Source organism: Mycteria americana, chromosome 4 (assembly GCF_035582795.1).
Source record: "Mycteria americana isolate JAX WOST 10 ecotype Jacksonville Zoo and Gardens chromosome 4, USCA_MyAme_1.0, whole genome shotgun sequence".
NCBI classification, from domain to species: domain Eukaryota; kingdom Metazoa; phylum Chordata; class Aves; order Ciconiiformes; family Ciconiidae; genus Mycteria; species Mycteria americana.
Genome location: NC_134368.1, coordinates 21,488,985 through 21,512,434, shown reverse-complemented (window position 1 = coordinate 21,512,434; position 23,450 = coordinate 21,488,985). Strand labels below are relative to the sequence as shown.

Sequence of the window (23,450 nt, the reverse complement as noted above, 5' to 3'; positions counted from 1 at the left end):
CATTTCAAGCTAGTGTTGAAACTGCTGCTGATGAATCCAAAGTGATCTTTGCCTACTGTGATGTACATGCAGTCATTTCACCACAAGGTCCAAACTGTCACCTAGCCCCAATATCAATTCATGTCATCCCACCCCCAGAAGTCCTGCTCTGTTTTGGAGCTCTGTTCCTCCAGTCCCAGTCCTGCTCTGTGATTCCTCAGATCCCAGGCTTGCAATGTGGGGGAGGGAGGGGACAAAATGAAATATCATTCCATGCCCCTGTTTTTCCCAAGCTGGGTGAACATCAGTTTGGGAGTTCCTTGGTTCAGCAGCATTGGCGTGTTTGAAGGGACAGGAGCAGAGCTGTGCCAAGCACACAGGACTGAAGGCAGAGATGGGATCCCACCTGAGCCACAATGAGCTGCTTGGGATTTTTCCTGCTCCTTTCCTCTTTCCCCTTTCCATGAGAGACAGCGAAGAAATGCCCAGCCTGGCCAAAGGCAGCAACCAGGCTAAGCAGATTTCCCCAGGACACACTTAGACCTCCTAAGTTTCTTTCAACTTCCAGCATACGAGCCCACAACCTGCGGATTTGAAGAAGGAAAGGGATAAAACCAGGCTTGCTAGAGATAAGCCTGAGGGTGGCACACCAATGTTTGAGGGACGGTGTGCTAGCAAGGTCCTTCGGTGTGCCATCTCAGTGGAGGTAGGGGATGGAGATCCATGTGGCAGCAAAGATGAAAGGGTTATAGATGTGTTAGAAACCACGGAAGCACCTGAGAACAGTCACATAGGAATTAGGGCTTCTGCCCCAAAAAGGTGACAGGATCAATAGCCCAGCTGAAGTGCTTCTACACCAATGCACGCAGCATTGGCAACAAACAGGATGAGCTGGAAGCCACGGTACAGCAGGAAAACTACGATATAGTTGCCATCACCGAAATATGGTGGGATGACTCGCACAGCTGGAGTGCTGCAATGGATGGCTACAAACTCTTCAGAAGGGATAGGCAAGGAAGGAGCGGTGGTGGCATAGCGCTGTATGCAAGGGAGTATTTTGATTGTCTAGAGATTAATGATGGTGATGATAGGGTTGAGTGTTTATAGATAAGAATCAGGGGGAAGGCCAACAAGGCAGATATCATGGAGGGAGTCTGTTACACACCACCCAACCAGGATGAAGAGGCAGATTAAATATTCTGTAAACAGCTTAGGAGAAGTCTCATAATTGCTAGCCCTTGTTCTCGTGGGGGACTTCAACCTGCTGGATATCTGCTGGAAATACAATACAGCAGAGAGGAAACAGTCTAGGAGGTTCCTGGAGTGTGTGGAAGATGATAACTTCCTGACACAGCTGGTGAGTGAGCCAACGAGGGAAGGTGCCCCACTGGACCTGTTGTTTGTGAACAGAGAAGGACTTGTGGGTGATGTCTTGGGCATAGCGATCACAAAATGATAGAGTTTTTGATATTTGGAGAAGTAAGGAGGGGTGTCAGCAGAACTGCTACCTGGGACTTCCGTAGGGCAGACTGTTTAGGAGACTGGTTGACAGAGTCCCTTGGGAAGCAGTCCTGAAGGGCAAAGGGGTCCAGGAAGGCTGGACATTCTTCAAGGAGGAGATCTTAAAGGCGCAGGAGCAGGCTGTCCCCATGTTGCCAAAAGATGAGCCAGAGGGGAGGAAGACTGGCCTGGCTGAACAGAGATCTTTGGCTGGAACTCAGGGAAAAAAAAGAGAGTTTATGACCTTTGGAAGAAGGGGCAGGCAACTCAGGAGGACTACAAAGATGTCGTGAGGGTATGCAGGGAGAAAATTAGAAGGGCCAAAGCCCAGCTAGAACTTAATTTGGCTACTGCTGTAAAAGACAATAAAATATGTTTTTATAAACACATTAGCAACAAAAGGAGAGCTAAGGAAAATCTCCATCCTTTATTGGACATGGGGGGAAACGTAATGACAAAGGATGAGGAAAAGGCTGAGGTACTTAATGCCTTCTTTGCCTCAGTCTTTAATAGTAAGACCAGTTGTTCTCCAGGTACCCAGCCCCTGAGCTGGAAGACAGGGATGGGGAGCAGAATGGAGCCCCCATAATCCAAGGGGAAATGGTTAGTGACCTGCTACACCACTTAAACACACACGTCTATGGGGCCGGATGGGATGCACCCAAGAGGGAGCTGGCGGAAGTGCTCACCAAGCCGCTTTCAGTCCTTCATCAGCAGTCCTGGCTAACCGGGGAGGTCCCAGTTGACTGGAGGTTAGCAAATGTGATGCCCATCTACAAGAAGGGCCAGAAGGAGGATCTGGGGAACTACAGGCCTGTCAGCCTGACCTCAGTGCCAGGGAAGGTTATGGAGCAGATCATCTCGAGTGCCATCACATAGCATGTACAAGACAACCAGGTGAGCAGGCCCAGTCAGCATGGGTTTATGAAAGGCAAATCCTACTTGGCTAACCTGATCTCCTTCTATGACAAGGTGACCCGCTTAGTGGATGAGGGAAAGGCTCTGGATGTTGCTTACCTGGACTCTAGTAAAGCCTTTGACACGGTTTCCCACAGCATTCTCTTGGAGAAACTGGCTGCTCATGGCTTGGACGGGTGTACTCTTCGCTGGGTAAAAAAACTGGCTGGATGGCCAGGCCCAAAGAGTTGTGGTGAACGGAGTTTACTCCAGTTGGTGGCTGGTCACAAGTGGTGTTCCCCAGGGCTCTTTTTATTGGGACCAGTTCTGTTCAATATCTTTATCAATGATCTGGATGAAGGGATCGAGTGAACCCTCAGTAAGTTTGCAGATGACACCAAATTGGGCAGGAGTGTTGATCTGCTTGAGGGTAGGAAGGCTCTGCAGAGGGACCTGGACAGGCTGGATCGATGGGCCGAGGCCAATGGTATGAGGTTCAACAAGGCCGAGTGCCGGGTCCTGTACTTGGGTCACAATAACCCCGTGCAACGCTACAGGCTTGGGGAAGAGTGGCTGGAAAGCTGCCCAGTGGAAAAGGACCTGGGAGTGATGGTCAATAGCCAGCTGAATATGAGCCGGCAGTGTGCCCAGGTGGCCAAGAAGGCCAATGGCATCCTGGCTTGTATCAGAAATAGTGTGGCCAGCAGGACTAGGGAAGTGATCGTGCCCCTGTACTCAGCACTGGTGAGGCCGCGCCTCGAATACTGTGTTCAGTTTTGGGCCCCCCACTACAAGAGAGACATTGAGGTTCTTGAGTGTGTAGAGAAGGGCAACGAAGCTGGTGAAGGGTCTGGAGCAGAAGTCTTATGAGGAGCGGCTGAGGGAACTGGGATTGTTTAGCCTGGAGAAGCAGAGGCTGAGGGGAGACCTTATCGCTCTCTACAACTGCCTGAAAGGAGGTTGTAGAGAGGTGGGGGTCGGTCTCTTCTCCCAAGTTAACAAGCCATAGGACGAGAGAAAATGGCCTCAAGTTGCTCCAGGGGAGGTCTAGATTGGATATTAGGAAAAATGTCTTCTCTGAAAGGTTTGTCAAGCATTGGAACAGGCTGCCCAGGGAAGTGGTTGAGTCACCATCCCTGGAGGTATTTAAAAGACGTGTCGATGTGGTGCTAGGCACATGGTTTAGTGGTGAACTTGGCAGTGCTAGGTTAACGGTTGGACTTGATCTTAAAGGTCTTCCGACCTAAACAATTCTGTGATTCTGTGATTCTGTGATTCTATGACCTGAGCCATTGTGTTGTCATTTTCATCAGAAATGCTCCCTGTGTCACACTTGTCCTCAAGCACGGGCCAAAAGATGCTCTGCACCTAGCAAGCAGAAGTAGCCATATGCTTCCCCCTCTGCTGGGGCGTGTTTGAGGATGTGTTCTAGCACAGTCTTTGAGGAAGACAGAGAAATTACACTGATAGGTACCTTTAAAAATATTTTTTCAGGCAATATAACAGGTGGAAGCAACAAGCAAGAGTCAATACTATATGTTTGTATTATACAGCAACCCAGAGCTAGCCTTCTGCTGGCAACCATTTGAGATCCAGTGCCTGAGGCCATTGCATTAGTCAGTTAAAATAGGGCTTAATTCCACCCTAGTTCACACGTGCTGAATTTTCCTAATGTCAATTTTCCTAATGTCAATTATGGTTGCATGTTGCCTAACCAAGGGCAGCATTTGCTCCATAAATTGTTTGCATGCCCTGTAATTTATGCTTTCTGCATTGTGTAAAAAAACCCCACCTATCAACCGTGGTGTTGGTTGCAAAATATCTCCTCCTGTAATTACCCTGATTGTTTATGCCGCGGTAATGTGTCCTCAGACGTTGAGCAGTGTAAAAAGATTGATACACCCCAAAAGTGTAAATGGCAATTAGGGAATTTCATCAGGTGCTGAGTAAGACGGAATGTTTGTCACATTTTAATGCTAGCCTTCGCTCTGTTTCTCTGTCTTGTTGAAACACCGGGATCTTAGTTCTTAGGGGAAACCTGCTAGGGACAGCTCAATGAAAATCAGTATAATTACTATCCAATATGCAAAGTAAACACTCAGCTCTCTCATATGAATCACGTGTTTCCTTTGTAGTAGAATTGTAATAAAGGGACTAAGATCTACAGAGTATTCACTGTAAAAATATCATGAGTGGGTTGTAAACCCACAGTGTCATGCACATGCATGCACATGTCATGCAGTGTCATACAGTGTCATGCCTTTGGCATGTGGCAACACCAGGATTGGGCATTAGCTAGAGAAAAAAACATCCAAATGCAGGTAAGTCACTTGCATGGAAGCAAAGCCTGTTGAAATTATGCAACTGAAGTGTGGCTTGGCATTCCCTGGTATCTGTATAGAGTATATCCTCCCTTAGGCAGCTTTTGAAATAGTGGATTTTTGCTCAGTACTGCTCACTGTTTAATTTTAACTGAGGGGGTCAGCTCCTTTGCTATTGTGTGTCGGTTAAGCTACTGCCAGTGGTATCACACCAGTCTGCACCCCCAAATAATTTTCTGTAAATCAGAGAACAGCTTTCCTCAGCGACATGGCCAGCGGCTGTCTTGGGGACCTGACTGGGCGCCCACCACTACATGGTAAGCTGAAGAAGGAGATGATGAAGCATTTAACCTGCATTTCTGACTAATGAGGACCCTTCGTAGTGGTGGGCCTGGTGCAGTTAAATGCAGTGTTATCAAGAATTTGAAACTGGGGGAAGTGAACGTGAAACTTCAGCGGAGGGTAAAAAAAGCACGAGCACCAGAAGGAGCTGCAGACAGCATGGTTAAGTTGCAAGCAGAGAGGAAGAGGACTGAGACCAGTGGCAGGAGCAACTAGGCAATTAGCTGAAGCACCATTTTGAACATTTTGAAGGCTTCTTATCAGTGCAGCATTTCATGACATACCTGCTGTTAAATACCTATAGGCATTGCTGAACTTTGCCCTGGGTAGCTCTGAAAAGAGTTTGGAAATGGTGAGATGGATGGCACAACCTGTGCATGTTTTCTGGATGCACTTTGATTCCTGATGGACAGTGAGTCATGGAGGGTGATGGCACACAGAATTACAGCATTTATGCATGAGTGTAAGAAGCTATAAGTTTTAAATCACAGGCCTAGGGTGTTTACTGCTTACATTTATAGAAGAAGACAAGTTTACACTGTAGTGCATAAATATTTGCGTTCCAAGAAATACTTCTGTTACCTTCGTTTCACTAAAATATGGTGTAGTTGGGAATGACAGTTGCTTTTGGGACTGGTTCCTCAGCTACTGCTGAGCTTATAGTTAGGAAGTCTAATGACCTTTTTTTTAGTAATCTTTAAGGCATTTAAGGAGTACTCTTTATTTCTCTTCGTCTGCTTAATGCTCCATAGGTCACATGTGATTAAAAAAAGAGCAAGTTGACTATTTTTGCCCGATTATAAGCCAGACATCACTCAGGTCATGGGATATAAGAAGCATTTTGGAAACATTCTGTTGGCCATCTTTCATGTAGAAGGGAGAATCTGAGCCTAACATAGCGGTACATATAATTTTCTGTAATTCATCACGCATCCTGTTGCTAACAACAGCCCTGGCTTTGCTGTCCCATGCTTACCTTCACTGAGGCCAGCCTGCAGAAGCCTGCCAGAAAATATCTTGACCCACACAATTACACTGAGCAATTGTTTTTATTTTTCTTCACATGAAAGTCTCTCACTCATATGAAAATGTTGGACACACAGGCCTCTGGTGGTTTTCTTTAGTGTTTGATGCTAACCTCATTTCTTGCACATTGCACCAACTAGGACTAGAACTTGTCTGCATACTTACTTTTCTGCAAGCTTCCATGATATGTATATAAACAGTTATTATGAAAAGATCTTATTTTTTTAAAACTTCTCTTTATTTTTACATTCAATGCATGAGGACAGACGAGATGAATATTCATGACAAAGTATAAAGCCATATACTGTCCTCAAAACAGTTAAAAGATATAACGTTTAAGAGTTTAAAAAAGTATTTTAGAAACCTTGTATTTCCAAAATTCCTCATTACAGAAAATTCAAATCTTTTAGAAAAGTAGAGTTCAATATCCTTGTGCATTAAGCCATATTATGAAAATATGTAGGTGTTTTTCATCTTTAAGAAATCTGTCTCTGTACTGCTAACGATCGTCATGTAACCAATTGATGGAGCCAACAGCCTCCATAATATGCAGTATACACAGTTACAAACAATTTGAAAAGTTATATTACAAAATATACAGTAGTTCTTTTTTACATTTTTATAGACAAACATTGCATAGTTTTCAAATATGTAATATATAACACAATCACGAGCCTCTTTCTGTATAACTTACAAAAAATTCTGTACACTCAAATAATTATAAATAAAGTGTAAATATCTTTTGGTAAGAGTAGGGGGGGAAATATGCCAGGACACGTTGTGCTGTCAAGTGTTAAACAGAAATCTTTGTCAGAATCTGCCTAAAACAATGGCACAATATGGCCTGGAGCAAGGAGAGAGGGGAGTAAGAACTGAATATTTCATAGGGGAAATGTTACAATGAGGAACCATAAAGTACTGATATGTCTGACTATTAATTATTACCCTGATTCTTTTGTAAGAAGTGCTTTCCCACAGTTATTATCACTGTGCTGGATGGGTTTACCTCAAGATGCAAAATAAGGTGCACGTTGTTTAAGAAATGAGTAAAAGTAGATGTTTCCTGTTTCAATGGGTGGTCAATGGAAACTTGAGATAACTTGGAAAGAATTCTGGATACTTTTCTCATATGTTTCCCAAAGAAACAGAGCATGGGAAATGCACACTGGGATTTAAAGAAACAGATTCTGAAAGCATCCAGAATTGTGAGAATAAAACGAAGAAGAATTATTGAAGATATCAAAATTCCACTTTAAAAATGAGATGCTGACAAAATTCTGTTTCAACTATAGGAAGGACAAGGAAAATAATTTTTAAAAGAATAGTTTGGCATAACTCTGCTCTCTGCTACTAAACCCCAAAAGAGCAGAACTATACCAAAACTAGATGCTTTTGGAAATTCACTCTGATTCTAAGCATTTTGTCACTGGCTCACAATTACAGAAACAGTTGGAATCTCAGTATGAATGCAATTTGCAAACACATTTTCAGCAACATAGTTTCCAGTTTAAATGTCAGTTTAAAAAAGTAAATTAAAACAATTTTCACTTCTAAAATGTACATATTTACCTGATAGCCAAATTCAACCTACTGAACTCCAGAGCTCTGCAGAAAACAAACTATTCAGAAGTAAATGTGTTCTAGCAGCACTGAGTGGCTATGTTAAACTAAGGGTCTTCTCAGCATTTCCATTACAAATTTAATCTACAACTCAGCCATGTAAACTGGCTTTAAATGACACTTGGCCTACACTCCGCCACCTGATTTTTTTTTTAACGTTAGTGGTTGGACGTCAGATATTATCCCATACTCGCTGATATCTAAGCTATTGAAGGCCAGCAGAAATACTCAGTCCATCTTTGAAATGCTCTTCCTCTGGCATTGAAATTATGCCTTTTGTCAGCCCATGATTCAGAGCAGCCTCACGAGCATTTACTAAAACATCAGTAACAGTAAGATTTGAGCCCAAGCAGCTTCCCACTCAGTGCTACACTACCTATGGATTGACGACACGTGGTAGTGACTGCACTACTTACGGATTTTACTTGGGATTTGGATTGCTATACACAATTGCCAGTAAAATTCACATTATTTCCAAGGAGGGTGGTTCAGAGCACAAAGCGATGGTGCAGAGTGAACACTCCTTTCTCTCCAGTAAACGTTACCGTATGTCCTGCGTTAGCCATAATCTGCTCTCCAGGTTCCCTCTTTTGTAGCTCTAAAGCCAGTCTCCACTGCTACTCTGAAAGGTCATTTTGTGGCTCAGCCAAATGGAGCCACAGTTGCACACAGATCTCCTGGTGTCAGCCCAGGCTTGGGCAGCTGTCTCCTCCCCTACACTGGCCACTTGTCCTCCCTCCTGCACCCTTCCTCTGATTGTGGGGTTACATGGTGAACAGGATTGGAGAGAACCATCTAGAGAGAGGAATGGACACACAACCACATCCTGAGTCCATCAAGCCCTTTGGTAGCCACCCAGTGTCTCCAAACCCAGTGCTTAACCTCCAGCAGGCAGAGGGATCAGCAATTACTTTTATGGACTTTAGCTTGAGATAATAAAAGATTATAACTCCTGTCCCAGGTGTTAAAGGAGACAGAGCGGGCTCAAAATGGGTTTATGCACACCCTTATGCCAGAGTAGGACTCCCAGAGCTTCTGAAGGATGTCCCAGCATTTCATTTTCCTTCACACACATAGAATAGATTTTGTCCATACTTGGAAAACTATTATTTTCCATTTTGACCCCTGCAAACAGGCCAATGAAAACATTAGAATTCTTTTTTTTTCTTCCCCCCCCCCCCCCCCCATTTCCAGAGATTTTTAGGTATTATAAAGTAACTTCTGCTGAATAAGCCAGTAGGTCAGAAAGGTTGTTCTACATGTGCATTATTAGTTTGTTTGTTTTTTAATTAAGTTTGAATTGATCACCACTTCTTTCATCCCTCTCTTCATGGGACTACATCAGGATTTCTTTTGTTTGCTACTGATGGCATTGGATGAAGGTACCACATAGTAGATCCTCTGTAAGCAAATCTGTCATTAGCTTTTCAACTGATAATAGATTTTCTAGGGACTCTTTCAAGCTTGTTTGACTCCATTCCTTGATGAGTGATATATCACTGGCTGCAGGAACCTAACAAAATATTCACTCTGTCTTCAGTGCATTGTCCACGATGGTTTTCAAGAGCCTGACTGTCCTGTGCTGTATCTCTACTAATACGGGTTGATCCGCTACTATAAGGCTGTGTTGTTTGTTCCTGTTTTTTCAACACAAGCTGCAGCTGGTGCCCTTCTTCCACTTCTTTCTTCATCATCCATTGCAATGGTATTTTCATAAACCTCCATAGTTTTTAGCTGCTTGTCTTTGGCACCCTCCTGCTCTGCATTGACTTTGCAGCACTTGCAGAAGCCGCAGCAGTGTTTCCCACAGAAGGAGAGCGAAGACATAATCATATTGTCCCAGGGCTCTAGGGAGTGCATCCAGATGGGTAGGAAATCCCAGTTTTGGAGCTTCTCAGGCAGTGAATGTGGTCGCTTTGACTGCATTATATTAATTACAATCACAGCAATAAAAAGAACAAACAGGGGGAGGCAAACACCCAAAAGGACTGGCCAGCCTGCCAGTGACAGACCAAATACAAACAAAGGCAAAAGAAAGAAGCAGACGAGAAGATAAAATATAGCAAACCATCTGTACTTGGCTGTTATGTTTCCCAAGGTCTTGCACATGCGGATTGGCAGCCGGGTAAAAGGTAGGGGGTAAAACAGAATAATCCCAGAGATATTGAAAAAAAAGTGGCACAAGGCAATCTGAAAGCAAAAACATTTGAGAAGTTCATTAACTAAAATGCCTTTAAATGCTCCTACTCACATGATAATAACTTCTAGTGGCACTAAGACTGCATAGTTTCCCTTCCCTTGCTTCCCACTCTTTTTTCTTGCTTTCGTGCCATTTCACTGCAAGGCCTTTCCTAGCACAAAGCAAGGGCTCGGTAATACCTCATACATTGTGAAGATCACTGCCTACAAACAGGGGACAGCATTTGGAAACAAGGCAAGCCTAAAGGGGACGACCTATCTCCCTGCAGATGGAGAAGTCTTAAAATGCAGCTTTCGACTGCAAAAAATTGAGTCCATCAGAAATAAAGCTGACAAACCAAACAGCTATCAGGAAACAATCCTGTTGTTAGTAAGGCATGAGAACTAGACCAGAACTGTTCATTGTTGGGTTCTGCATCCATGATTTTTCAATTAAAAAATGGAAAGTATAAATTAGATATTGCATACAGGCTATTGAGAAATTGCTAATGGTACAAACCTGGATTTTCCAAAAATTAGCTGAAAGTTTATAGAGCACTGAGGAGATTCCTGGAATGTGACTTTGACTGGGTCTTTTATAATAATTTGGTTCACATTCTTCAAAATTGTTTTTTAAAAAATAAGCGTGAAGAGACACCCACTTACTAAAGCTTTCAGAATTCACTTAGAATAAGCATATACTGAACAAAACAGTACATTCCCTGCTCGCTTTATCTTATTTTCATTCTATAACTGTTATCAGACTAAAGTAAACATGAAAGTACAGGGGTTTATTTCTTAAAGTACATTATAAAAACAGCAAGTTATCACGAAATCTGAGCTTGGTCAAGATAGTATCTTCTCATGATTACATCTGTACTATTGTGCCTGAGGACAATAAAATGGTTTCTGTAATTTTCTTGATTTATTGTGGATAGTAAAAAGCATTAATCCTATTCACAAAGGAAACTTCATTATCTTTTCACTCTTTGATGTAGAGGGTTCATTCAAATGCTATCTTCTGTCTGGAATGTTCTTTACCGGGTGGTAAATGGGAGCTTAAAGCCAGGGTGCCTACTTTTCAAACAGTCTGAGGCAACAAGGAATTCAGTAAAACCCACTCAGATTAGATTTACAATGAGAAAACAGATGTCACGGTGCTCACTGCAACCTCAGGTAGGTAGACAGCTTGCCATCTTATGGGTTGTACAGCCTTCACTTACACTGCATGAACAGAGTTAGGGTCCTGAGGAGGGAACTTACAGAAATCAGTAACCCTCACAGGGGACTACCTGAGAGGGCTGTCAGAGATGTGGGCACTGAATTCCAAGCTGCAGAGCCCCCACGCTCAGGAGTCAAGTGGCCAACCCTGTCTCAATTCTGAATTAATTCAATAACATCAAGCCCAATTTATGAAAGCAGGATTTTACTATATAGCGACATTCCGAGAATGCTTATTAAAAGCTTTTTGCTCTAGTAGTTGAAATTAATGAGCTGCCATTAATAGCTCAAATTCAAGCACAACATCCATGGTATATTTGCATCAGAGCCACTTTTGTCGGGTTTTTCTTCAGAAAAGTTGCAACTTCTAAATGAAGTCAAGAAAGCATTGGTTTATACTGACCTGTAATGAATATTTTAATGTACTCCCTGGACTTGCTAAAGCTGCAAGTATAGCTGTCGTGGTTGTGCCAATGTTAGCTCCTAAGGTAAGGGGATAAGAGCGCTCAATGCTTATAACACCAATGCCTAGGAGAAAAGAAGCAGGATTGAGTAGTTTCAGAATGATGGAGAAGATAAAACATGGGGATAAAGAATACGGCATTGACAACTTACCAACAAGGGGTGTAATAGCAGATGTGAAAACAGAACTACTTTGGACAACGAAGGTCACACCAGCCCCTGCTAGCATAGCCAGGTAGCCAGCTAGCCAAGTAAAAGGAAATGGGAAATCTAAAAAAATAAAGGCAGAACATTGTCTTTAGGATAACAGAATGATCTATGTAACAGTAACACAGCAGTGAAAAGACTATTAAGCATTTCAGTTGTAGATATATTGTTTGCACATGGCCTCTTACATAATGATTTTGGGTCAGAGTCAGTTCTACTACTCTAATTTACCTTGTGGCCTGTATTCCCTCTCCAACCTTCCATCACTGGATACACTTTCAGACGGATACTAGACTAGGTAGACCTTTGTCCTGACCCAGGGCAGCATTACTGTTGTAATACAATTAGGTACCAGAAATGTTTCCACAGAGGTCAACACAACACCTTCTAGGTGTCTTGAGTGCCTTGGTTTTGGCAACCACGCACCCGCTGCATGGATTGGATCTTCAGAAAGCTCTGAAGACCATCCTGAGAAAATCAGGTTGTTTGTTCTAACTAGTTTCAAGCAGATTACCTCCTAAAAATTCACCTGTTAACTCTTGCAAAGAAAAACTAATCATACTGATTGGAGAAACTAGGCACAATGGTCCCCCATAATCTGCAGATTTATGAGTGAGCCAAGACGTGAGGACTTAGTCAGTTGGGACGACACAGAGGAACACAGAGTAGATCACAAATTAACAGTAACCGGCAGCTGATTACTTCCTACCCCTTGTTTTTGATTCAGGTAGTGTTCCTTGCCCAGGAGAAGAGAAGACAGCATGGGGACCACTTTGTTGCCTTCCCCATTTCTGTGAACCCTCTCTTCAACCACAACCAGAGGCATGCCAGGACTGCTTTTCTCTGCTACAGGTTCTAACCTCTCCATTCAAGGGAGGATGAAGAAAAAGCAGCCAAGTGAAACATAAAAACATTTGCACTCAATGGATCCAGGCTGAAAAAACACCTGGAGAACACAGGGAAAGACAGAAAGTACCACTATTCAGGGCTGCCTTATCCTACTAAAGAGAGGGTTAAGGAGTGGAACAAGGCAAGCAGGGGAATTAGATCATTAATCACTACAAACTTTTTTTCAACTTACTTTAGAAGAAACATGCAGGCTCTGGGCCAGAGCAGGCAATCACGATCTCAGCACTTCAGCGTTATCTTTTGAGGATGGGAACATTACATTTCTAACAGCTAATGATTATACAACAAGAAACAGAGCCTGGACTTTGGTCTCTGTTGTTGTTAATCTACTGCAGTTCACAAGCAAGCTGTTCGCTAATAGATTTTTAAAAGAAAGAAAATAACATGCTGAGGAGAAAAAAAGGCGGGGGGGGGGGGGGGGGCGATTTTGGTTTAATACCATTTTCTTTAAACTATTCTATAATATCTGCCAGAACAGGAGATATCAATAGATGTGCTCAGTGTCCTTGTCATTCCTGAAAACAACCTTCAGGAAAAGCAGATAATTACCAGTGTTGATTGTCTTCTTGATAATGCTCGCCACTTGTCCTTTAAGCACAGAGTTTAATAGCTTAACGATCATCACCAAACAGGAGCACAGAACAAGCAGGGACAAAGCCAGGAGGATGAGACCGATGGCGAGATCAGGCAGGTTTGCGTCTGCAAAGAGATGCCGGCCTGAAAAAGAAAAGGAAAATGAATCGGCCTAACCACATTTTCCTCTGATCCCAAGCCCAGCTCCAGTTTTCATACATGCCCCTAAGAAAATGGGACCAAAGCACACACAGCTTGAGGGGGTGATGCAAAGAGTGAAAACGCCACCTGCCTTGCTCCACAAAAGCCATGTCTGAGGGGGGCAAGAGGGGCTCTTGTATGGACACGCTTACAAAGTACACAGCAGGCACCCCTGCAGGGCAGGCAGGAGCTGGGCGACCACGTGCAAGGGAGGGGAATACAACGGCATGAGGAAATTTTGGTGTCCTCCGAGCCGGATGGTGGGTTGGCTCTTCCCAGAGGTGGCTGCGTGCCTGAGAAGGACTGTTCAAAGTCCTGAAGGGCATGCATAGGGATGGAGATATCCAAACCACCATTACAGCAAAGTAACTGTAGCTCCAAGTCACCTGAACAGTGAGGGTGACATGATACTGAAGACCTCAATTACTGATATCAGGGAGCATGGAAAGATCCATCTGCAGCCAGATACCATGATGATGCTGGTAACTCCAGCTGTGTAGCTATGAGCATGGGCTGCTCTGACTGCACCTGCAGTAGTACCTTGTGTCCATACACAGGCGAGTGCCTCTCAATATACCTCTGAAGTGGTCTGTTAACACCATTAGAAAGCTATGCACATTTCTGAAGATATTACCAAAGGAGAAATAGTTCTACTACTTACATTTACTGATATATTCTGTGTCGGTTACATTCTTGATGGTCCATGTCATGTTTCCTCCAGTCCAGCAAAGGTCAGGAGATGTGCAGTTTTCTGAACGTGGAATTGTGACATTCTGCTGTGTCTAAGGATTGCCAGACAAAGCAGATCGTTCAGTCACCTACAACCCTTCATTAAGAGCTCATGCAAAGTTCTAGGATTTTACTGCAACCAAGCATTCATCAACTAAAGGCAGATTTGTAAGCTGGACTGTAAGCTGGCACCACATTAATGACAAGGCAAAATTTTTTGCATTCTTAAAATAAATGGTTGTGCTGTTACCCAAGTCAATCAATACAATATTTAAAGACTAAACTATCCCCCAAACCTTCTTCCTTGTAATAACCATAGCACCAAGTCATCAGTAGCTAAGAACCTTAACTACTGATGTCAGGGTTTGTGGAATGAGGTTCATGTCTGGCTGCAGCTGGGAGACAGTGGCATTCCTTTTCCAGCCAGTGCCACAGTTTCTTTGGGTCAAAGAAAGACCTCTTTACTATCACCTTAACTGCAATTAATGGTCTGGTGAGTACTGCGCAGGACTGTGATTCAGAATACTACAATACTAGTGCAGCTTCTATTGCTGGATAAGCACAGGCTGCTCATGCTGCCCTTCTGTGCCTCAGTTTTCCTATCTGCCAAAATAGAAGTGCTGCTACTACTTTCCATTTTAAAGCTCAAATGCTATCTACGACCTAATTACTACAACTATGATAAGCATTAGTATTACTGAGCTGAACCTGAATGTCTATTTATACTGCAATAAAACCTTCCTTATAAGAGCTCCTAGCCCAGACATTGCATTCCTATGCTAGGTCCATAAGTCCTTATGCAGATTAAGGAAGGGTTTGCTGACTGAACTGTACTTCCCCACAAGAGCAGCTAACAGCCAAATGGACTCTGAACCACACTGCTGAACAGGAGGTGTCTTTAAGATGTGTTTGAGTGATTCTCTTTTGCAGAAACAGGGAAAGACAAATCATCCTTTCTTTCTGGGCACTGCCTGCAGACACCCGCGTTCACATTCCCCCTCCAGCTGATGCAGATGTGCAAAGCCGGGGGTGGCTCCAGTGCCCCCACATCCCCAGGCCTGCCCCAACACGTCAGCCTTTACAAACACGACACAATCTTGTTTCTCGCCTTCCTGACATTTTTTCAGATGTCTGGATTTCAAAGCAGCTGCATTAGATCAAAATGTTTATCCTCACGTTTTGCTTTAAACATATGGGGTCTGCATGTATTTCTCCCTGCCATAGTCTGTTTAATCATTTTTGCCAGAAATGAGTTTAACCCACTAGGAATGCAAATCATTTAAATGATCTTCCTCTTCTCCCACCAAGTTCAGGTCAAGCTTGTAGGGGTTTCATGTGTTTTTGTAATTTGACTATATGCTTGGGCAGTAGTTTCCCAGCCAAAATACAGACAAACACAGACAAAAATTGTGTATATGGAAATGCGACCCTCAGCTGCACTTTCCCTGTAGTTGCTCGTCTTCTAAGAGTGGGGGGACTGCAGGACTCAGGGGCTCAGACGTCCCTGCGAGTTAGGCTGTGCCTGCCCGGGCAGTGCGGCGGAGGGCTACCAAGCGCGGGCTGGGAGCCTGCAAGCAGTAGAGCCTGCAAGCAGGGAGCCTGGCTGCCCAAGCACCATGCCTCCCCTGAGGAGAAATACCCAGCTCCTCCGCAGCGTAACCTGAGCAGAGTTTCACATTAGCACGGCTCTGCTCCTGGCACTGTCTCCCTAGCTAGCATTTCACTGGCCATCCAGACCGTCATTCAATAGGAGCTGGGCTCCTCTAAAAACCCAAGCTCTTAATTTTAACCTCCACTGTGTGTTCTTAAGTATCTTCTGCCTCAGGACTTCAGGAATTACTTTTCTATAGATACCGACAAGTAGAATACAATTAGAGATCCAAGGGATACTTAATGCTCTAATTGTTAGTTAGCCGAACAACACAAACCAAACACTCAGCTCCACAGTTTACCAAAATACTCATTGGTGTTGATCTGGGCAACAGATTCCTTCAAGCTGCAGTGTTGCTTGGGTGAGGAACAACGGGACATAGCCCCACAGAGGCTCCCTCTGAGGGCAGTTTTCCAAGAAAGCTGCAAATAACCAGCTGCCACCAGATCACCCTAATACACATAAGACTAAAGCTGGTTAGGTCAATAGATAAATGGTGGGCAAAAAGATATTTTCTTTGGCCTATATTGCAGATTTTTTCCACTTTCAGGGAGTTGGTAGGAGTATTGGAGTTTAAAGGCATTTGAATGTGAAAGGAGTAAAAGGCTTGGCTCCAAACCACCAGTTCTGATAAGCAAGGGCCTGCATGGTACCGAAAGCAACCAGGTCAAGCTCACCACTGGGATGACATCCTTGGTTTAAGTAGAGTAAAAACTACATTAAATTGTTTTCATTCTTCTGCTGTTGCAAAAAAAATACCATTTAAAAATCTAATTTCACAATCCTATGATAAGGAGTGTCAGCTACAGATCAGTAATGTATTTCCTGAGGAACCTGACAATGAATTTAGCATGATACTCACCACATTGGTTTCAGTTACACACCAAATCTTTACCAGGCTTTTGTTTTTTGCTGATTCATCATTTGTAGCAATTGCATTTATTACTGATTTATCAAGCTTTTTAAAAAAAAAAAAAAGAAAAAAAAGCATTATTCCAACCTGCATCACACACTTCTGTTCAGCTCTGCTGAAATAACTCCCTTGGGAAGCTCAGCCACGTAAAGCCTGCATGACCATCTCTAATGCTGGAGCTGCTGCCCGACAGGTAGGAGGGGGTTTACTCCCAGAAAAAGGTACAACTCTACGCGCACAAACACTGTGTCTCATTCTCCCCAGATCATCCACCACCTCATCTCGCCCTTTCTGTTTAAACAACTACACTGGCACAACTGCCTACACGCATTTACTGTCATTTTAGCTGTGCGCATCCCCTCTGGCCTCCAGCTGCCCCTCTAAATGTGCGCAAGTTTCCCATAATTTCAGTGTCATCTCTGCAGGTCCTACGTAGAGCGACCTGGGCTAGGTTGTCTCAGCTAGTACTATCTGCCAATGTCTAGGCAACAGGCTGCCATCCCATCCATCGCACTTGTCTGCATTTGTCCTCACCTGCCTTCCCAGTCCTCCTAGCTAGATCTATCATCATGAAGGTGAAATGTGGGGAAATAGGAACAGGGAATATAGAGCTGGGGCGTTATAAAACGTGAATAAAAAGAATCCATCTGCTAAAGAGCTTTACCCCAAGAACACAAAGACGTGAGTGGGAGCCCGCCCCATATTCAGAGCATTTTAATTAGCTGTGACTGAACCAAGTAGGCAGCTTCCTTGAAGAGAGAAAGAGCTTACCTCAATGATGAGCTTTGTAAAGGGGTCTGTGATAACTTTTAGTAGCTCAGGGGCATCCTCACCACTTTCAAGATGAAAGGACTCAACTATAGCATTGGTGAGATGGTAAAGATAGCCAGAAATAACTTCAATGGGCAACAGCACAAACACAGCGAGCCAGTTAAAGAAATCATGGATTGTTGCCCCAGCAAAGGCCCTGCAAGAAGAAATGAAAAAACAGAGCTGCTTTTAATTAAACATGTGCGCAACATCAATTAAATATGAAATCATAGAGGCGGGGATGAAGCCCATTTCAAGATGGGAATCATTTCATTTCTGGGGTCACAGGAGATGGCTGCTTTGCTGTAGAGTGCTAAGTTGTCTCCACACCATTGACTGAGTGAAAGAGCCAGCCAAGTGAGTGAAACAAGACAAACTAGAAAAGGCAAAAGGGATCCTTAACATGAGGCTGCCACGAGTATTCGTCTGAAGAAAGAAGTGGCTGTACAGCCTACAATTGTTTTGCCTCTCACCCATTTTTGGTACATTTTTAATGCTCAGCCAGGCGTTGCCTCTGGGACCTGTTCTCCGTGACTCATGGGGGAAGATGGCTCTTTGCAGCCCTCTCACAAGTTCTTGCAAACCGTTGACGTACAGCTCCCTTCCAGGTTCTCCTCCACTGCCTGAGGAACCACAGCTCTTCCCTCAGAGGCACTCTTTTCCACCTTCCTAATAGCTGCTTGTGGTCCTCCTAATTCTCTGCAATCTGCCTGTATTTGTTTTAAAATATAGCTCCTTAAATTAAGCATTGTGAAGGAAGAAAATGTGGAGGAAAAAATCCTTGAAATGCTAATCCTGTAATTTACGTTCCCACTGAGAAACTGCTTGAGGGGAACTCAGGGGAACATGCAAAGTAGGCCGACAAAACTGACAGTGCTACAACCTTCCGTTTACAAACTGAAGTGATTGTTAATGATGTTAATGAATGTTAAAAATCAACTTCTTTTGCATTATTATTTAAATTATTTTCCTGACCAGATACTAATAGGCTACTTTGATGTTGGAATTTAAGTGACAGAGAATAGCACAACCAAAGATTCAGGACAGTAAATCTTGGAGAAATATGCTTAGGCTAGGTGTATTTCATACATCTGGTATGCCATAAATGACAAGACCAAAGTCTCATATCCCTCCCAAGTTTACTGCCCATCTCCAGTAAGCCATGAGCCCTCTCAGTGATAATGTCAAGTTGCAGCCTGAAAGTTGTCACTGTGTATATTTGACAGCCAGAACACTTCATTTCTCTACAGTGACCAGCTCTTTCTTACTGACTTAAGTAAGACTTAAAAAACCTTCAACACTGAAGTCTCTTTTAAGGAGAGTAGACCAAGATACTGTAATATTAACTTCTTGTACAGCCCTCCCATAATTAAGAGATAATCAAAGGTGGGTGGTATAGTGGGAGCAGTTGAAAATTTATCTTTGTGCAAGATCCAGTTAAAAATGGTGGATCCTTACAAAAACACAAAACTTTTAAAGGCACCCAATATGCTTTTCTTCAAGTATACGAAGCCATATATCTAGACAGCATTATACCTTGGCCATGGCCATGCTTGTGACTTTCCTAACTAGACGTTCAAATTTTGGTCAACAGAAAGGTTGAATGGAAGTAGTAGTGATAGGGAATATAGAAGAAAACCTACAAAGAAGGGAGAAAAGCAACTTTTCGGATCTAGTGTTTAAGTACAATACCTTCTAAATTCATTCCTGTCCCCAGCTTGCATGAGTGCCACAATCGTGTTTGTAACTGAGGTGCCAATGTTTGCTCCCATTATGATAGGAATAGCTGATTGAACAGTCAGCACTGGAAAGCAGAAAAGGAAGCACTGAATGAAAAATCAGATCATCAGCAAGGTCTTTGCTCCAATGAAACTTAACATCTATAAACATCACTGGAACCCTGACTTCCCTTGATGTCACTGGGATTAGGCGCTCCAATCAAGTTATGTTTGCTTTAATCAAGCCCCCTGGGAACATGGTACTCCCACAGTCCCGTGATCCCCACTGAAACAGCAGCCCATGGTTATTCCTTTTCACCACATGTTAGAGGGCCAGACCAAGAGAGTGTCTCTTCTTTCCCAGGCATTTTCCTGCTTACTGCAGAATTTTGAAATGATGCCACAGAAACAAATGAAGTTCGGCAGCTGGCTAACATGAGAAAAGTATGCAGATACTTCCAAAATTAATGCATTCAATGCCAAGGCTTCCAATTATTTTCATTGCAGTTATGGACTTACTATTACTACTACTACTACTACTATTATTATTATTATTATCATTATTACTTTTAAAAATTTTATATCGGGCAACAGCTGCGAAAATCTTTTCCTGCAGTCTCTACTCTTACACGCAAAGCGTCTACAGCTTGAACGCAGGTGGGAATGTTTGCACCCCAGACCAAGATTTATGAGTGATCTCTGGGAAGATACTGTAAGCAGACTTACGTGTGGAGGACACCATGCTGACCACAATGGATGAAGAAGTGCTGGAGCTCTGGACCATAACGGTCACCAGAACTCCAATCACCAATCCCGCAACAGGATTAGACAGCACTGAATCATCTTGAAAAATGTCCCCTGCTGCTTTACCTACAAAAAACATATTCTCAGAATGAGGGCAGTGCAAGGTAAAGTCCATAGGAATTATCAGAGCATTTAATTAAAGATCATTCAACCGTTTAATTGATACATATATAGCCATGCTTGCCAGCCAATGAAGGTAGAAGGTGATGTAGCCCAGGGATCCAAATTCAGGTCCTGAACTCTCAGTTTCTCAGTTATCAGAGAATACTTTATATTCTCTCATTTAAATGACTGAACAAGCTCTACTGAACTCTGCAGAGAACCATATAAAACCACAGCCATCAGAGAAAAGACTGTAGGACAAAAAACCACACATGCCTAGATTTAAATTCTATTACTGTCCTGATATTTTTGGTTACTGCAGCAAGGAAAACTATTTTAAAAATCTGGAGTAATTCTGGTCCTGTAGCTTTCTGTGTTGCCAAAAATCCAAAATACTTCCACAGAAGCTCACATATTTCTCTGATAACCGCTTGTGAATCCATCAACAGAATTCAACCTTTGGAGATAGGTAAATGTAAAAAATACATGTCAATAGTTTTCATCTTTGAAGGATTTGGAGGACATTTCAGTGCTGGATGCTTTGACCAAGAGCGCAATTTTCATATTTCACCTTGTTGAAATGTCTTTCACATGGGACAGATTTATGCACAGATGTATTCATGTAAACTGTAACTAAGGCAACAGGAACTTACTAAAAAATCAAGGCCAATAATCCCTACATCAACAGCTCTTTGGAATTTGAGAAACAAAGGCCCTTTCAAATAAACCATTCAAATAAACCGCCAGTCTTCAATCAGAGCTACTTCCTTCTGAATCTATATCTCAAAACATAAATCTATGGAGAATGTTCTTGAAGAGTGATACTTGTAATTTAGCCACTCAGATGACATTTACTGCCTCATTCATAGTTTATTCTTGATAATTTAGGCATTTTCATACCTCCTACCAGTTGAAAAGCAGAGCTCAGTACATCCAGAGAACACACGAACAAGTAGAGTAATCCAAGTAGCATAATAAACTTCCCTATCCCGTAGAGTACACGAATGATTTTTCCTTTTCTATCCAGTTCTGCAAAACAAATACATTACGCATAAAAGACTTGCTTGATGTACCTGGTATTCTCCTCTGGAACAATCTAGTGCACTATGGAGTCAAAGACAGTGTTGTGACCCCAGTGTGTGATTAAACCCGAAAGAATGTTCTTCTTAATCAAATTTTAACTGCAGAAGCAGGTAGTTCGTTTACCTAGTTTTACCATGTAAAAGCTTTTGGTGTATGACAAAAGCCTTATGAAGTCTGAGACTGACCCTCCGTTTTACACAGTCATCCTACGGAGTAAAGAAAGACCAATAGGAGCCTGGATATAAAACCATATTAGTTTTGGATTGTTTTCCATATATCTCCTTGTGTTTTAAGGAGGGTAAGCAGCATGATTTCCAGATTCTTCTTAACTGACTAAATATAATATCCCCATTCACTGTTGGGGAAGGTGAGACAGTGTGTAAAGCCTACATGTGAAAACTCCTGAAATCTTAAATTCAGTTCTGCAGCAAGTATCATTTCAGAAGAATAACTGAGACCAAGAGAGCAGAAGTGATGGCAAAAATAAATGCAGGTAACTTATTTACTGAGAAATGGCTACCTGACCACTTGACCCCAGTGTCCTGCAGTTCTGGCAGAGCCCATGGGTCATCTTCTTCTGGCCTTGTCTCATCTATCAAGGCTATTGTGGAAAATGCAGGTTGAATTTCCCCTTTATTTCCAAGTGAAGCAACATTGCCTGATGAAATAGAACATGTAAAAAACCAGTTTAATTACTTTCCATCTTCTCCAAGGAGCCCCAAAACATATATCTCTCTCTAACTCACAGGTGAACACACATTACCTTTGTGATTTTCTCCTTCTTTCCCAGCCATGTTCTGGTTTTGTTTGGAAGAGTCTCCAATGTAGTTATTGGTTTCAGGCTTTTCCACCTCAGGCCAGGGAGCCATGATCTGTGACTAACAAAGCAGTGCTGATTAAAATGCACGTGCAATCAAAATATTCAACTTACAACAGGATATGTGAGAAATATGATTAAGAACAAAAGAGATGGAAATTGAATGGAAGCAATTTGTCCATGAAAACAGCTTTTTACTAGTCTTTATGAATTATTCCTTTATTTGCAAAATTGATTTCTCAATTATTTTTTAAATCACACAGTTGATTTATTTGTGCAATTTACACAATTAAAAAAATTATTTCCATCTCATTCCTGTATTTTTGTTCACTTTTAATTGTCATGAAAACAAACATTCCTCTGCTTTCCAAACCTTAGGCATTTTTTTTCTTTAATTCATTTTATCTCCTTTCAGCAAAAAGTCAGAGGACTGTTTTACTTTCTTCCACCTTCTGGATTTAACTGACTGCCATTACCAAACTGGTAACTCAATATACAGACCTTAGCAAAGAAAGTTCTTCCCTAAAGAATTTCCTAGTTTGTGTCACATATGCTAAACACAATCTTCTTGTTGCCTTTACTGTTCATTCCCACAGAAGCATGGAGGGGAACGTGACCCTGGACAAGGTGGAGGAAGACTCCAGAGTTTCAAGCTCCAGAATGATGCTTGCTGAACGACTGGACAAGAGCGTAATTAGACAGCAGTGGCCATTTGCAGGTCCATATTTGCCTGTAACTCACAGCTGATGCTGCAAGTGAAGCTGAGCTAGTGGCAGCAAGGTCAGGCTCACCCATCTCACGTAGGCTCTCTGCCTGAACCTCTTCTTTCCTGACCCCTTTTGAGCACATTTGACATGCATTGTAATATTAACAAATAATAACTTAAAAAATAAGTCATCACATGGCCAAATCTTGCCAGCACAGGTACAAGTACATGTGACAGACCTAGCCCAGGCACAAGAGGAGAAGGCACCTGTTCCTTGAACCAAAACCTGGAAGAGTCCTACTTATTTACCTCACCAATATCGGAAGCCAGAGGGAGGGACATGAAAGAGGGGGGAGGTGACCATGGGGAGCCGAGGCAATACATGATAATACTTCTACCTTTCCAGGCTTGTAAGGCTGTTGGTTAGCTCAGCCAGCGTGACCGAAAACTCAGTGGAAATGATGGGAGAAGTGAACCCTACCCAGAAAAGCCTCACCTTCGGGTCTGCCCCTTCCACCCTCTCTGTCACACGAGTCGGTCAGTGCCGCGGGCAGAGTGCCACATCTGGCACCCACGCAGCTGAAACATGGGTGCGCGAATTTGCCTGCAATGCTCCTCATAAACAGGGCACCTGTGCCCAGCCTCCAAAAGTCAGTGTCAGATTTAGTATCATGCTCCCGT

The 23,450-nt window shown here is 42.9% G+C and overlaps 1 protein-coding gene across 1 annotated transcript in view; it reads right to left on the bottom strand.

Moving 5' to 3' along the window:
• Positions 1 to 6,744: 6,744 nt before the first annotated feature.
• Positions 6,745 to 23,450, bottom strand: part of SLC34A2 (solute carrier family 34 member 2) — a 62,035-nt gene continuing 45,329 nt past the window's right edge. The window contains exons 7-18 of the mRNA XM_075499871.1: positions 22,010 to 22,124; positions 21,767 to 21,904; positions 21,064 to 21,192; positions 19,984 to 20,127; positions 19,232 to 19,343; positions 17,501 to 17,696; positions 16,679 to 16,774; positions 14,098 to 14,218; positions 13,212 to 13,379; positions 11,700 to 11,816; positions 11,488 to 11,612; positions 6,745 to 9,875 (exon numbers count right to left, since the gene is read on the bottom strand). Coding sequence (XP_075355986.1) covers positions 9,300 to 9,875; positions 11,488 to 11,612; positions 11,700 to 11,816; positions 13,212 to 13,379; positions 14,098 to 14,218; positions 16,679 to 16,774; positions 17,501 to 17,696; positions 19,232 to 19,343; positions 19,984 to 20,127; positions 21,064 to 21,192; positions 21,767 to 21,904; positions 22,010 to 22,115 — 2,028 coding nt within the window. The 5' untranslated portion in view covers positions 22,116 to 22,124 and the 3' untranslated portion in view covers positions 6,745 to 9,299. The remainder of the gene's footprint in view (positions 9,876 to 11,487; positions 11,613 to 11,699; positions 11,817 to 13,211; positions 13,380 to 14,097; positions 14,219 to 16,678; positions 16,775 to 17,500; positions 17,697 to 19,231; positions 19,344 to 19,983; positions 20,128 to 21,063; positions 21,193 to 21,766; positions 21,905 to 22,009; positions 22,125 to 23,450) is intronic.